Here is a 15,383-nt window from a genome sequence, read left to right as displayed (position 1 = left end):
AACATGCCCCAGTGCAGGCTTTTCAAGGGCACGTGTTGACGAGCTGTCTTCATGTCGAGTTAATGTTGTCTGTGATTTAGGGATGTGTGTAAACAAAGCTGGTGTTTTTGCAGGAAGGCAGAGGGTGCTGTTAGGGACAGCATCTTAATGGACAGAGAAGGAGAGGTCAGGAAAGGGCAGGATCTCTTTCCCAGACATATCAGTGATTGGCTGGCTTTGCTTTGTCCTGGGTAAATTTAGACTGCTTTTGCAAAGGAACGAAACCATTGACATCTCCGAGAAGGCTCACGGTGACAGTGGTAGGCTCGATTATCTTTATAAAAAGCTCTTTCCTTTGCCTCCCAAGGCTACTGCTTTCCCCAAGGAGAAAGTGAACCAGTTCTTTGGAGGAGGGGAGGGTTTTTAACAAAAGGAGTCGTACAAGCTGGCTTCTCGGTTTGCAAGCTAACCTTGCTGCTCTCTCTCTTAGGAAAGACAGACGATGCAAAGGTGTCTGAGAAAGGAAGGCTGTCTCCCAAAGCCTCCCAGGTGAAGCGGTCCCCGTCCGACGCAGGCCGCAGCAGTGGTGATGAGTCCAAGAAGTCCCTCTCGGGCAGCTCCAGGACGCCCACTGCCAATGCCAACAGCTTTGGGTTCAAGAAGCAGAGCGGCTCGGCCGCTGGTCTGGCCATGATCACAGCCAGTGGTGCTACCGTCACCAGCAGGTCGGCCACGCTGGGCAAGATCCCAAAGTCGTCTGCGCTCGTCGGTCGGTCTACCGGCCGGAAGACGAGCATGGATGGGGCTCAGAATCAGGACGATGGGTATCTGGCTCTCAGCTCCCGGACGAACTTGCAGTACCGGAGTTTGCCCAGGCCCAGTAAGTCCGCCAGCCGGAACGGGGCTGGCAACAGGTCTAGCACCAGCAGCATAGATTCCAACATCAGCAGCAAGTCCGCAGGCCTGCCGGTGCCCAAGCTGAGGGAGCCTTCCAAAACGGCCCTGGGCAGTTCTCTGCCGGGTCTGGTCAACCAGACGGATAAGGAGAAAGGCATCTCGTCCGACAACGAGAGTGTGGCTTCCTGTAACTCTGTGAAAGTGAACCCAGCATCCCAGCCTATGTCCAGTGCGGCTCAGGCTGCTCTCCAGCCAGGGGCCAAGTACCCCGATGTGGCCTCTCCCACGCTCCGCAGGTAAGGGGGTAGACGGCACTGAGCAGAACTAGTACATGGAATGGCCTCCTGAATGAATAATTTTTTTGTGCCTTGGTGAAAAGAGCTTCTGTTTTTCTCCACTTCTGTTTGGTTGGATCCTGCCAGTGGTTTTGCAGGCAGTTGATTATTTATATTTTCCCATATTGGGATGAAAAACCTGAGTCAGCATCCTGGGTTTGAATCCTGGGTCCACCTTAAGTAGCCACCATGTATCCTTTCTTAACCATTTGCTTCAGTTTGCTCATCTGTAAAATGGAACACCTACCCAAGAGTGCTTGCGAAGATTAACCTGTGTAGCCATATCTGGCCCATGGGAAGTACGCAGTCAAAGCTGGCTACTGTCCGAGATGAGATCTTAATATACCCCTAGACCCGGGTGGGTACAGAGGGAAAGGCAGAGGGCTTTTTTACCCCCTTGTCTTACTAGTTCTCTGGGTGAGATTCTTCATCATTATGCCAGACTGTGATCTCAGCCAGATCCTTCTCTCAAATAGCCCAGTATATCCCCCACCTACTTTTTTTCATACTGCATGCTTGATTCCAAATTTGTCTCTGAAATTTGAGCTTCCTTTAAAAAAAAAAAAGAAAGAAAAAACCTTTTAAAGCAGAAGTGTTTCTGAAAAAGAGAAATTAATTTCTTATTACCTCAAAAAGACATTCTCCCTAATTTCCACACCGAATGGAAATTCTCATGTGAAAATACTATTATTTTTTAAACAGGTCCTTTTAAATTTAGACAAATTCTATTTGTTTATATTGCCTCGTTATAATGGCTACCGGACCGTCCTCAAACTGCAGCCGCATAGGGCAGAACTCATCTTCCCTGGAAATGTCTTATCACAGGAAAGAGTAGAAGTCCCAAGAATAAAAAATTAAGTCGTGAAAAATAAAAACTACGTGCACGTGTATGTATTTGAGGGCGAATAGGAATGTTGGAAAAGACTTCAGAAGAAGCCTGCCATGTGAAAGGTATAATGAAGCAGTTCACTGGTCTTTGTCTGGACTTGATTATTAGAATTTCAGTAATGATTAATTTTTCAGGGGAAGGTCCTCTTGAGCTGCTCTTTGTTGTTTTAGCAGATTGCCTTGTAAATGAAAGTTTTCTCTGTTTCTTGCCTCAAGTATTATATGTAATATTCACTCTTTGGTATTATAGATTTCCTTTAGTAACTACAAAGGTATTTTACTAGACCCTTAGGCTACTGTAATAGAATACTGGAAAATGCATGCAGATTCTTAGGCTCTAGATCGACTAACTTTCAGCCAATGCCTGTTAATTACATTTTTCCTAAATCATTAAGAAGTGTTCTCAATTCTCTCTTTGTGCATTAGTATGGAGAGGAGAAATCTTAGATGAAGCGATAAGCTCACTTCAAATGATTTGAAGGACTAGCAGACAAAAAGTTGGGCTTCCTCTGTGTAGTGGAGAATTAGGGACAATGAGTAAAAGCGAAAAAGGTAGATCAGATTTCGGTTTTCTAGTGGTTGGGAAGTGCTTGACAATGGAGGGTGTTACCCTTTGAAGTAGTGAGGTTCCTGTTACTGGAAGTATGTAAGCATTCTAAAGCCAAGATTCCTTGAGCAAGAGGCTATTTCATTCTCTGATTGTCATCAGGCAAAAGTGTTTTCTAATCTGTCACCAGATACCCAAGTGAGGACTGATTATGTGTGTGGATGTTTGTTTTTACAATAACTGGGATTTCTAAGGACTCTTCTGGAGAGAACAGAGATCGGGATCATACCATTGAGTAGCTGGCTGAAAGGCAACCTGCCCATCATAACACATAGTAGTTTCATCCCTTTGCAGAGATGCACATTCCACAAGGATTTTGGTGGACAGAATTATTTGTGTTACTAGAGCACATACCCGCCCTTTGACTTGAAGACAGTTCTTCCACTCTTACTGGAGAGCCCTGTTGCCAAAGGGAGAGACATACGTGCCGTTTCCTGTTTTTGGACAGCACATTTTTGGTCACGGGCGGGGGGATGACTTGGAATGACATTTCTGTCACAAAGACCCAATGTGTCTGGTCTAACATCTTGTGACCCCAGCAAGATCTCTCTCTAGATCCCTGGGTAGGACTAGCCACCCAGCTTTCAGACCGGGTGTTCATGTGAGCGTAAATCTCTGAAGGGCCCATCCAGACCTAGACTCGTGTTCTTGACTGTTCATGTTGTCCTTAGACGCCAAAGCACCCGAGTCCCTTGGAACAGAGCTGTCATAAACTGAGCACCTGCTTTGTCCCTGGGGTCTCGGATACAAAGATGATTTTGGTAGCTCTTTTCCCTCTAGATGTTTCCTGGGCCAGGCAGTTTCCCAGCTACTCCGTTTATGGAAATAGAGGGAAGTAAGATCTGGGGCCACCATGGCTAGGCCTTAGAAATTATTCTGCATTGCCCTTGGGGTCTCGGCTGCAGCTTAGCACTTGAAGCTGGAGCCTTGTGATGGCCGGTGTCCAGGCCCGCTGCGTGGCGGCCTTTCCCAACGGAGCACCGTTTCAGTGGCGATGACCGTGCCCCTCCCCAGGATTCCCACCGCTCCCGTACCTGTGCCCCACCCTCCTTTAACTGCTCGGCGCCCCCTTGGTGCTGGGTGTCCGACCCGCACAACCCTTTGTCTCTTCACAGACTCTTTGGTGGGAAGCCGACCAAGCAAGTGCCCATTGCCACAGCTGAAACCATGAAAAACTCGGTGGTGATCTCCAATCCTCACGCCCCCTCCACCCAGCAAGGTAACTTAGAGTCCCCCTCAGGCAGCGGCGCCCTGAGCAGCGGGAGCAGCAGCCCTCTCTACAGTAAGAATGTGGATAGCAACCAGTCTCCTCTAGCCTCCAGCCCCAGCTCAGGCCACTCGGGCCCCTCCAACAGCCTCACCTGGGGCACCAATGCCAGCAGCTCCTCGGCGGTCAGCAAGGACGGCCCGGGCTTCCAGTCCGTCAGCAGCCTCCACACCAGCTGCGAGTCCATTGACGTCTCCCTGGGCAGCGGAGGGGGCCTGAGTCACAATTCCTCCACGGGTCTCATCGCCCCCTCTAAAGACGACTCCCTGACCCCCTTCGTCAGAACCAACAGTGTAAAGACCACACTGTCGGAAAGGTGAGTGCCGTGCACCTGTGTCTCTCAGAAGGACACCCTTCCAGCAGTCCACGGGTTATGTTACGAGTCCCGAGCGTTCATTCCCCTTTGCCTGGAAGGCTGCGCTCTTTCTAACCGCTGCTGTCTTTCCACGGGGAAGCCCGTTTGGGATGGAAATAAGCTCGGCTCTGCTTCCTGTCATCTTTTCCCGCGTGATTATCCTCCGTGCTTGGAGGTGCTGGAAGTCTCTTGGGGGCAGGTCTCACGCTTCCGTCTGAAACGGCATTCTGCCTTTGAGGTCCTTCCTTTTTATTCTGTTCGCTCATCAGCTGCTTGTTTGCACCCCCCCCGCCCCCCGCCCCATGATCATGCAGGCAGAGTAGGTGGCCGGCTGGCCGTGGCGTGGGTGGCAGAAAACTCGAGGCGGCTGGGTGGATTCGGTGGTCATCACGGCAAACACCCTCCTACCGAAGGGTTGCCAGCCCGAGCAGCAGGGCATCAAGAGGCTAAAAGCATCCTCAGCGCTCTGGGTTCTGCTGCAGTGTGGTGTGTGTTAGTCTCTCCACATAGGCAAGAACGCCGGGAACAGCACTGGGAATGAGAAGAATGTTCTAATCGTTATGTGTGACCACACCTCCCCTTTCTTCCCGTCTAACGTTCCTTCTCTTATTTTCCACCTGCCTGGACTTCTAGCCCTCTCTCTTCCCCTGCCGCTAGCCCTAAGTTCTGCAGAAGTACTCTGCCCAGGAAACAGGACAGGTAATGACATTGTAGGCCGGGGACCGCACCGAGCCTCCGGGTCCCTCTGCCCGTCTGTGTCGAGCCAGACGTCTTGTGTGAGGCTGTTGGCCTGACGCTTCCGCTTGTGTTTGTGGCTCTGGTGCACTCTGTGACCCCAGACATGCCAGTGAGGGTCTGTTCCGCTGTCCACTGAAGCCCCGGAGGCAGTGGGGTCGGGCTGGCCCCTCTCCCTACCCAGCTTGGGACCTTGGGACCGGGACGGCAGAAGCTCTCACCTGCATCTCAGCCTTCCCGTGGCATGTTCCTGCTTCCCGGCTTCCCACCCTTTCTCCCTCATCTCTCCCCTCTCCCTCCCAGCCCAGAACCGATCTACCACCCACCGTGCGTGCCACTCGACCCTCACCTTTGTCTCCCCCACCCCTACTCCCCACACAGCTGGCCCTTTTCCCTGGAAAAGTCCTTTGCTGCCCTTTGGCTGTTGCGTCTTGCAGGCTGTTGTGTTCTGTGTGCCCATTTCCCGTAATGATAACGAAAAAGAATCCGTGGAGTGTTGAGGCTTTACAAACTAAGCGGCTTGTGTGCCCCCAACTGCCCTGTGGGTGGGCCTCAGAGATGGATACGGACCTTCAATTTGTGGGGGAGCCACAGCTTGGCCAAGCATAATAACCAGATGTTGTTTTATGCTAGGGAAAAAAAAAATAATGAAAACCCTCTTTACCCCGTCAACGGCAAAAACTTTGCTTTTCGTTGGACTCCCAGACCAAGCTTTTACACCCTTGTTCTTTGGAAATGCAAATGCCTTGACTTTATCAGCCAGCAAGTTGTAACCTGCCCCAGCTCGGCCAGGGGGGGCTCAGCTCCCAGATACGCCAAGCTAAGAGGGACCTGGAATTCACTCTGTTACATATGAATTCCAAATATGCAGACCGCTGGCCTCTTGAAAGCCTCCAGCAAGTCCCTTCTCTCGCTTGGAATCATTGTCAGTGGCATTTAAGGCTGGGCCAGGGTTAGGGGTGCAGGGAAGCTGGCATCTCTCTCCCCGAGAAGCAGTGGTGGTAGGACAAAGGTGGGTGACTGGGCAGCAGGAGGTGTGGGCTCTGCTTCGACGTGGGGCGGCCCCTGAGTTGTGCTGTGAGCCTGTGGAAAAGGAGGAGGAGTCGGAGTTGAGTGGATGCCTCGGGCCTCCTGGTGACTTGGGGGAAGGTACGGACTAGGGTCAGCCAGCCCCAGGATTAGGCTTCTCTTGTTTCCTGTGGATGTGTTGCATGTGCAGCTGGATGAGGGAAAACTCCCTGGTGACGTGAGTCTCTTGCTCCGTATCTTCGGCCCCTCCTCACCTTGCCTGCTTTTCCCTGCGCTTCTCTGAAGTTCTCATTTTTGTTTTAACTCTCCTACAGTGACCCGCACCTTGATAGGAACACTTTGCCTAAAAAAGGACTCAGGTATCTGTGTTTCCTCCTTGCATCCATGCCATCCGGTGTGGCTTTGGGGCTTGGCTGTGTGACTCTCATGGCTGGCGGGGGTTCGGGCTGGGCTGGGGTCCCTGCTTTGGCCACCGCAGCGGGGCCTTCTGAACGATGGCTCCCCTGGCACCTCTCATTCCCCTCTCTCCATTTGTTGGCTTTTTTTTTTTTTTTTTTTTTTTTTTTTTTTTGCTTGAGCAGAGGCTGTGCTTTTTCAGGCTTCCTGTGGTAAAAAACCATCTCACGAAGGACATCCCTGGGCAAGCCCAGAGAGCAGTTACTGCTACTTCTGGGGCCAGTGGGTTTAATCGATGAGCTCTTCACCATGATCATTCTGTTCACGGCTGTCTTCCAAAAGAAAGGACATGACTTACAGCATGTTGGTTTGTTAGCCAGGACAAGGGCAGAGGAGATAACGATTTCCCTCGAGTTTGAAAATACTTAACTTTTCGGCCCGCAGAAGATTGCCAAAGACAGAGCCTTTGCGCTTCCTAAATGTTCTGATCAAAAGGTGTGTCAGTTTTCAGTGCCCAACAAGAAAGCACAGCTGTGATTGGCTTTGGTGTAAAGAAAGAAAAGACTGCCAGGAAGGAATGTCCTTCCATTCTTTCTAAGACATGGCTCACTTTTGGGTGGGTGTCCTGGTTAAACAAGATGCTGTAAGTTCCCCATTGCTCACACCATCTCCTTCACTGTGCCGACCAGCGGGACCCCAGTTCTAATGCCTGTCCCGTGGTCTTATGGTCGCAGCTGTCACTTCTCCTGCTCCTTAAACATCTTGTTCTCTGTAGCATTTGCTGCACCCTGCACTAAGCATTAAGTGCTTTCGCAAAAAAAAATGGAACTTGGAATGAAATGTTTCATTGCTGTCATGTATGTCTGTAGTTAATAACCTGCCGCTCTTAAGGCCGAGAGCTTTTTGAACAGTAATGCGAGGTAGGTATCAATGCTGCCTTTCAGTAGGAGCTCAAGGAAAGCCAATTCTGAGAATCTTAAGAATAAAAGTATTGAAAATTTCCCAAAGGACGTCCTGTGGGAGGAAGTTCAGCACCGTGGCCATAGAGAGGGGGGAGTTGGCAAGGCCTTTTGTGCTTAGCAGTTTTCTTCATGCCTATGAGGGCTGCTTGTGAGTGCTTCCATGATGGCCACTCTTCATAGGAGTCTGACACTGATGCCCCACTGTTGCCCTAAGAGGAAGCTAACCCCTCTAAATATGAATATTTTGAAATGATATATGTGTATATATGTTTCTGCAGCAGATCTAATCTATCAAAGTGATGCAGCTCTGGGTTTTTTTTAATTATTTAAAAAATTTTCAGAATAGAGCTACGTGCTAGGCTATCTTCATGCAATCGATGTGACCTAGAAAGTTGAATGTCCGTCAACCATAGCCAAAACATTAAGGGAGAAACTTTTTTTTTTGTCCCCTCCCACTCTGCCTCCCCCTCCTAGCTCCCTCCCTCCCCACACATTCATGTCCGATGCCAAAACACCAACAACTCTTTTTCTTGAGTCAAGTGAAACCCCTCTGTTGACCTAATCAGTAGTGACCCCATGGTAATCTGTATATAAGTCCAAAGGCACACTGGCCACTGTGCATTTCAGAAATTTGAGATGCTGCCCGCGGGCATAATGCGAACAGCATGGATTTTGGAATCAGACATACGATGGATTGGAATCTCAGCACGTGATTCGAGGCAGGCCCTCCCCTTCAATGAATATAAAATGGGAATGACAGCATCTGCCTTGCCGGCTGGGTTGGAGGCGTTGGCAAGATAATGTCTGTGAAGGCCCCCAGCACATCAGAGGCTTTCAGTAGGCCATGACCAGATACATTTCCTAATAAAGGAGGAGGTGGGCCCGTGACTTCCGTGAAACCCAGTGATTTGGGGTTCCTTTTATGGAGACTTCTCTGATAATCGATTGCATCAAGGACTGTAAGCTGGTGTCCTCACGCCTTCCATGACGTGTCTGGTTTCTGATACATAGGGATTCATGGCTACTTGGCTTGCGCTCTAGAATGCAGATGCCATGAGCTATCTAATTAAAACATCCTCGAAGCTCTGACAGCAGCTCATTTTGTTGCTTCAGTCCTGTCAAGGTGGGGGCTTTGAAATGACACTATCATGAATCAACATGCTGCAGATACGCCCAGTGACGGCTCCTTTGAGCATTTACCGGTCTTGCTTTCTTGATGTATTCCCTCCAAACTGAAAGGAATTACAGTTTTCCCCAAAGGCAGCCAAGTAGCAAAAAGGGTTTGGAGAAACTTCATAAGTTTCAGGATGTGGAGTGATGTGGGTTTTTTGTTTTTTTTTTAACATCATCTTTGGATCTGTATTTCTTTTTTGTATGTTTATCATCGGCTCCACAGTGTTCATTTTCATAAGCGCTGTTCATAGTTAATCCCAGCCTAACTTCGGTCTGTCCAGGTATACTCCCACCTCCCAGCTTCGCACACAAGAAGACGCAAAAGAATGGTTACGGTCCCACTCTGCGGGAGGCCTACAGGACACCGCTGCCAGTTCCCCTTTTTCCTCTGGCTCCAGTGTAACTTCTCCCTCCGGAACAAGATTCAACTTTTCCCAGCTTGGTGAGTAGCCTCTGATCATTAGCTACGTTGATCAGTTCCATGGGGCAGAGGTTACTCTTCTGTTGTGAAAGAGGCGTGTGGTCACATCTTTCTCCGTGTCTGATCAGCTCTCAGCAATGTGGTTTCATTATAGGAGATTGGTGGCAAAAGAAAGAGGAAAAAATAGAAGAGATTTTGGTACTCTAGTCAGTAATTCATTTACGTGTTTGTTGTAAGTAGGGTAGTAGCAAAGAGCAAATCGTTCCATTTTTGAGAAGAATGTATTCCATTTCTAAGACCTCTGAAGATGTAAGTTTCTATCTGAAGAAATAGTAGCATACCCCATGTTTGGTCATCTGTATTGCTCTGTTAAGCTGGAAAATAAAGATCAGGTTTTGAGTGAACAACTATTCTTGGAAATGCCTACTACTGACATAATGCTTTGACTGGCACAGTGGGGAGAGGAAAAGAATTTGTAACACAGTCCCTGATGACATGTTAATGGATTCTTTTTCAGAGGAACAAACACACCCACACAGACTCATAAATAGGGTAAAAGAGAACAACCCAAAGCTTTGTATGAAACCATGTAATAAAAACCGAATATGATCAGGTAGCAAGTATTAGAAAAAGAGAAGATCAGTCCTGGCTAGAATCACTGGGAAGGGGGGCCCCTGGGTGGCTCAGTTGGTTAAGCGTCCAACTCTTGCTTTCGGTTCAGGTTATGATCTCGTGGTTCACGGGACCAAGCCCTGTGTCAGGCTCTGCAATGACAGCACGGAGTCAGCTTCGGATTTGCTCTCTCCCCCTCTCTCTCTGCCCCTCCCCCACCCAAAATAAATCAGTAAACATTCCTTAAAAAATGATTGGAAGGATGGGAGCTCACTCTTCAAAGACCGATGGGGGGAATCATCTTGCTCAATCTCCTCTCACTCTTCAGAGGGCAGCCTTTTCTGAATATTGTGAATAATAAACACGGAATCTTTTTTTAATATTTATTTATTTTGGGGAGAACAAAAGTGGGGGAGGGGCAGAAAGAGAGGGGGACAGAGGATCCGAAGCAGGCTCTGCGTTGACAGGCTGACAGCAGGAGTCCTGTGTGGAGCTTGAACTCCCGAAATGCGAGATCATGACCTGAGCCAAAGTCAGATGCTCACCTGACTGAGCCACCCAGGTGCCCCAAAACACAGAATCTTTAAAGGACAGGTGTGGCTTGTAATCAAGTGAGGCTTGACTTTTCATTTTTAATTAACTGTGAATGGATACTTTGGAAATACTGTACTGTACTGAAATGGAAAGGACTTTTAATTTTAAAAGCTCGTTTGAGCCAAGGTGGATGTACCTCTTCGCACTGAAGCTCTTTGGGGCACCCTTACCAAGTGGGCCCCATTGGAGGCAGCGAGACCTGTGTTCATATTGTTCCTTCCCGGAGTAACTCTTTGAGGCAAGAGTTTCTTGTCATGCACAAATGCTTCCCGTCTGATCAAAAGCCTGGTTGGACTATTTTGGGCTTTGGCTGTAGAGGGAGTTGTTCCAGATGAGACCAGGGAGTAATTAGCTCATGCCTGGAAGGTGACACCAGCTTGTCCGAACGTGCCAAATTGGAAAGCTGAAGCCCAGAGCCTTGCTTTGGAACTGACCCACCTTTCCTCCCTTATTTTTAGCTCTCAGTTTGTTATTCACATGCTGGTGTGACTACCTTCTAGAAAACAGACAAGGGAGGGAAGTTGGCATGGACAGATGTGGCTGATACCAATCAGTCCCCTCGCCGTCCCCTTCCAGGATTTGCACAGAGACGTGAACTTCCAACCTTTCGGTTCCTTTCCTTTTATTCCAGCAAGTCCCACCACTGTTACCCAGATGAGCTTGTCCAACCCAACCATGCTGAGGACCCACAGCCTCTCCAATGCCGATGGGCAGTATGACCCGTACACTGACAGCCGATTCCGGAATAGCTCCATGTCCCTGGATGAGAAGAGCAGAACCATGAGCCGCTCGGGTTCATTCCGGGATGGCTTTGAAGAAGGTAAGCAAGGAGGTTTACCATTTGAGGTTATGCAGTGTGGTTAATTGGCCCTCCACACCAAGTTCATGACCTGAGAGCCCACCTCTAAGGGTTTCCAGCCAGCTGTCTCACTCACTCTGGGGGTTGGGGCTGGGGAGCTCTGCATAGCAGGGTCTGGCTCGTCATTGACCTCGCAGACTTCAGGGAAGAGGCTTCTGAAGAAACATGAGTGAACTTGGAGCTGACCAAGTTCCACTCTGGGCTTCTCCCTCTTGGACTCGGGCCACAGCTTCTTGGCATGTGCCTCCATCTTGAGGTTCCGCTGCTGGCTCACCATGTTGGCAGAGTGAGTTTCTGGAGAGTTAGTGCATTTCCCTGTGCTGACGCACCCTTGTGGCTCTGGGGGCCTGTGGGCAGCTCCAGAAGTTTCTGTCTCTCAGTTTATTAAGTTTATTCGGTTAAACCCTTTCCCTTCAGGTATGCCCTTTTTCTTCTTTGCTCACAAATTGTGAATACGTTGGGTCGGATCTTTATGTTTTGTTCATTTTAATCAGAATTTTGGGAGAACATAGCTGTGGGCTTCTTTGCCAGCTGTCTTCCTAACTCGGTTCATCTCTCTGTCCCTTTGTTCTTTCACTTAAGGTGGGAGCTAGGGAAGCAAGCAGTCAAAATGCTGTGGAGGGGCATCAGCCCCACCCCTGAAAAGCTTCCTGAAGGTGGGAATGACAGGACATTAGAATCAGTCCTCATTTGACTAGTGGTTAAAAAGATGGAGGAAGACTTCGAAGGTCTGAATCTAGTGCCCCAACTTGGGTATATGATCTTGGACGGGTTGCTTCGTGTCTCTGTACTTCCTTTTTTTGTTTTTTGTTTTTGAGAGTGGTAATAGAAACCAGCTCATGAAATTATGAGAATTCAATAACATATACAAATGTTAACCCAGTAACGTTATTATACGTCCTAGGCTGTAGACTCAGTGTCAGCAGAGATGTCTTGGCAGCTAGGCAACTAGGAGTCCCTAGCTAGGGGATGGGGACTCCCAGAGCAATTGAAGCCCAGGCTAAAGCCATAGCTCTAGTTGTGCCTTGTGCGTGCGTGCGTGCATGCGTGTGTGTGTGTGTGTCAGTGGCAGAAGAGAATGTGGAGGAGGGGAGGGTGTTATGGGTGTTTCTCCCTACTCCCAGCCCCTGTAAGAGTGGGAAAGTATATGCCCAGCATCCTTCTGGGAGGAGACAACAAACTTGTCTTAAGAAATCCCTGAACAAATCAAGAGGGAAAGAAACCGAATAAAAGCTTCTGCTTTTGCCCAGTATACTTGTTTACAAAAATTGTAAGAGTTTAGTTACAGGGCAGTAGCCCCCTGGTTCATCTTCCTAGAGACTTCAGTCCCTTCCTTCACCCTGATTTATGTGTCACTTGCATCCAGTGACATCCAGTGAGTGACAGGGAGCAAGTCTGTAAATCCATATTTGGGAGCCTGCTGGGACAGAGGATTAAGGAAGGGTGGAGCCTGAGTTCCCGAAGAGTGTTTTGCTGGATTGAAGAGCTAGAAATGAGCTCTCTAACCACTCGGGGCAGTAGTAATAGTGGATATGTTGACCCTAAGGTGAAGGAGTAGGCGGTTTGTCTTGAACTTTTTTCTAGTCAGTGTGCTGGCCAAAGCATGGCCACAGAGCATCCCCCAGCCCTCCCGGTGACAACTCCCATAGGGAGTGGGTCCTGTGCTCTATTCATCTTCCCTGTCGTGTGTGTACCTGAGTGAACCGTGTTCAGAACTGAAACTTGTCCAAACAAGCAGACTTCGCCTCATAAAGATCCAGAACCATTACAGTATCATCATCAGAGAGCTTTTATTTATTCCATCTGGAATCAAGCTGTCAGGCAGCACAACCGTTGAATATCTGGGATGTCAAAGTGACATTGATAAAAAATGCTTGCCCACAAGCAGTGTCTAGACTTTTGTAAACCCTAATGATTCATGGTGATGTGGAACTGAAGGGCAGAGGTAAAACTCAAATTTGAGAGGTAGAAGGTAGGGACTGCGGTCGATATACTATGAACATGTAACAATTTCATCTTTTGGGAAATTTTGCATCAAATTGATTTTCTTTCTTCCAGGGATATTACATTACAAAAACAAAATAGAGCTTGTGCAATTAGGTGTTTTCAATTCCGCTGGGTAAAGAGTCCCGCCCCCCTTTTGAATTTTTAAATCCCCGTGTTGTGGAAACAGTTGGGGGAAATTTTTACATCTCATGTTTGGGCCAAATGGAACCTCCTTACAAGAGTCCATTAGGTATATCATCTGCCAGAAAGCAGGATAGAAATTTAAAAAGAATTAGCACAAGTACTTGTGTGAGGTTTTTGTGGGATTTAATTAGCACTTTCCATTTTGAAGGAAGTTGGAATCATAAATATGTAGATTAGGTGCAGGCATGGCCCAGATGCAACCTTTCAAAGTTATTTCAGGTAAATTAATTTCCATCAGATGCATTATGCACTCAGAGTCAACTTTAATAGCGCACGTTTAGGGAGATGCTTGAGGCATTTTTAAAATGTATGTCTTTGGATGAAAAAAAAATCCAGGGACTTTACCAATCATCCCTAATTGCTAATGCAATCTAAATCGGTTCTTATGGAATCCATAGGAACAGAACAGCTTGTTAATAAATCCTTTTTTTTTTTTTTTTTTTTTTTTTTTTTTTTTGCAATTTACTTGTGTTTCTAGCCCCTGAGTCGTATTTGTGATTTAAATCCTGTCATGTCTGTTGCTAGCCATGAATGAGACCTTGGGTAAGGGACTTGGCCCCGCTCAGCCTATTTCCTGTTCTCTAAAAGGTAGAAAATAATTGTACCTGCTTCAGAGGATTGAAGGGAAGATTAGGTGAGATAAATCCCGGAAAGCATTTAATGCAAAATGACTTCGAAAGAGGTTTATAGCAAGTATTCAGTCAGTGGTGGCTATTGTTAAAATTGTCATGTTTGGTTTTATCCTCCTCCCCAAAGGCCATTTCATTGCTGTTTTATTTATGGCAAAATCCAGGCAGAAGAAGTAGCCTGGGGGCTAAGGTCCTAAGCTCTCGATTCTCAGCCTTCTGTTTCTCTATTCAGTCCTACCTTGACATTTGGCTCTGCCTTGGTCACAACTGGGCTTTTTTTTTTTTTTTTTTTTTCACCTGATCCTTCATCAGTGTGTTCTCTGTTTTCACTTATGCTCATCTTCCAGAGGGTGGTCCATTTGCCATCTGAACGGTGTCTACAAATTCTCTGTGGTGATGGGGATCACTTCAAACAATAGTGTAAATGAGAAAGCGCTTTGATTAATATGAAGCTGAATATATATATGTATATATACATGAGATGCCAGGTGTAGCAGCAGGGGCATTTGATTGCTTTTTTGGCTAGAATATGCCCTGTTGTTTCACTGTGTCTATACACACACACACACACACACACACACACACACACACACACACCTGTGCTTAAAGAGGGGGTGAAACCATGTTTTTCTCAAATATGCATTTTTCGCTTGTTTGGTTGCAGCTTGTGTCTGTGTACATTGGATGAGGGGCTGGGGAAACCATTCTAAAACATACCAGAAGGCTTTAACAAAAAAAGCCTTTCAGAAACCAGTAAATCCAGTAGAACCAGTAAATCAAGGGCAAAAGTATCTCCAGACTTCTGATCAGCAATCCCGTTCCTGAATGCTGTGTGACCTTAAGCAGACCATTTAACCTCTCTGGATTTCAGATTACTCAGGGGCAGAGATGGCCCACACAAGCCTCTGCTGGGCCTCGTAGCTTCAGAGTTTTAGAGCTATGGGTATAGGGTGGGAAATGCATGGCGTGCTTTTGCTGTTCTGGCTTTGTAGGTCTTGTGTGCATTTTGCTGTCCAAAAGTATCCAAGCCACATAACCCAGGCTCTGATTTGGTTCAGTTCACTTGAAACAAGGCCAACTGTAATGGTTCAGGCAAGCCACATTCAGTTTGGGGTTGACTCTGGAAATCAAGAAATCTTCTTTTGGATTGCTATTCTTTTGGCCTTGCTATTGCTATTTACCAAGTGAGAGGAGTTAATTGCAGAGAAAAATAATTACCTCCACTGAAGCCTGCCAGATATGCTGTTCTCTGCCTGCGGCCCTAAGCTTGCACTAGGATATTGCTGAAGGCAGTGTCAGTAAGTCTGTGTGTACAAGCTAGAGAGAAGAAAAAAAGTTCCATTTTCCAGCAGCCCAGTTCCACACTGCAGCCCCGTGCTGGCTGAGCAGGGAGTGTGACCGAAGGGTGGCTACGTATTACCCACGTCTCTTCCCCCAACTTGGCCTCCAGTATAA

General features: G+C 47.7%; 1 protein-coding gene across 14 annotated transcripts in view; it reads left to right on the top strand.

Annotated features, from left to right (window-relative positions):
* The window catches only part of NAV2 (neuron navigator 2), a 496,240-nt gene that overhangs the window by 428,635 nt on the left and 52,222 nt on the right, over positions 1-15,383 (top strand). For 11 of the 14 annotated variants that reach the window (XR_008421181.1, XM_053899896.1, XM_053899894.1 and 8 more), the window contains 6 exons: positions 470-1,172; positions 3,822-4,289; positions 4,962-5,027; positions 6,407-6,451; positions 8,905-9,065; positions 10,882-11,070. Coding sequence is in view for 13 of the 14 variants with exons in the window: in XM_053899896.1 (XP_053755871.1) it covers positions 470-1,172; positions 3,822-4,289; positions 4,962-5,027; positions 6,407-6,451; positions 8,905-9,065; positions 10,882-11,070 (1,632 nt within the window). In the remaining variant the exon portion in view is untranslated. The remainder of the gene's footprint in view (positions 1-469; positions 1,173-3,821; positions 4,290-4,961; positions 5,028-6,406; positions 6,452-8,904; positions 9,066-10,881; positions 11,071-15,383) is intronic. The other 3 variants (XM_053899890.1, XM_019456521.2, XM_053899893.1) reach the window with 2 other exon arrangements.

Source organism: Panthera pardus, unplaced genomic scaffold (assembly GCF_024362965.1).
Source record: "Panthera pardus isolate Hobbes unplaced genomic scaffold, ASM2436296v1 HiC_scaffold_12, whole genome shotgun sequence".
Classification (NCBI taxonomy): Eukaryota; Metazoa; Chordata; class Mammalia; order Carnivora; family Felidae; genus Panthera; species Panthera pardus.
This window is presented reverse-complemented; position numbering and strand designations above follow the sequence as displayed.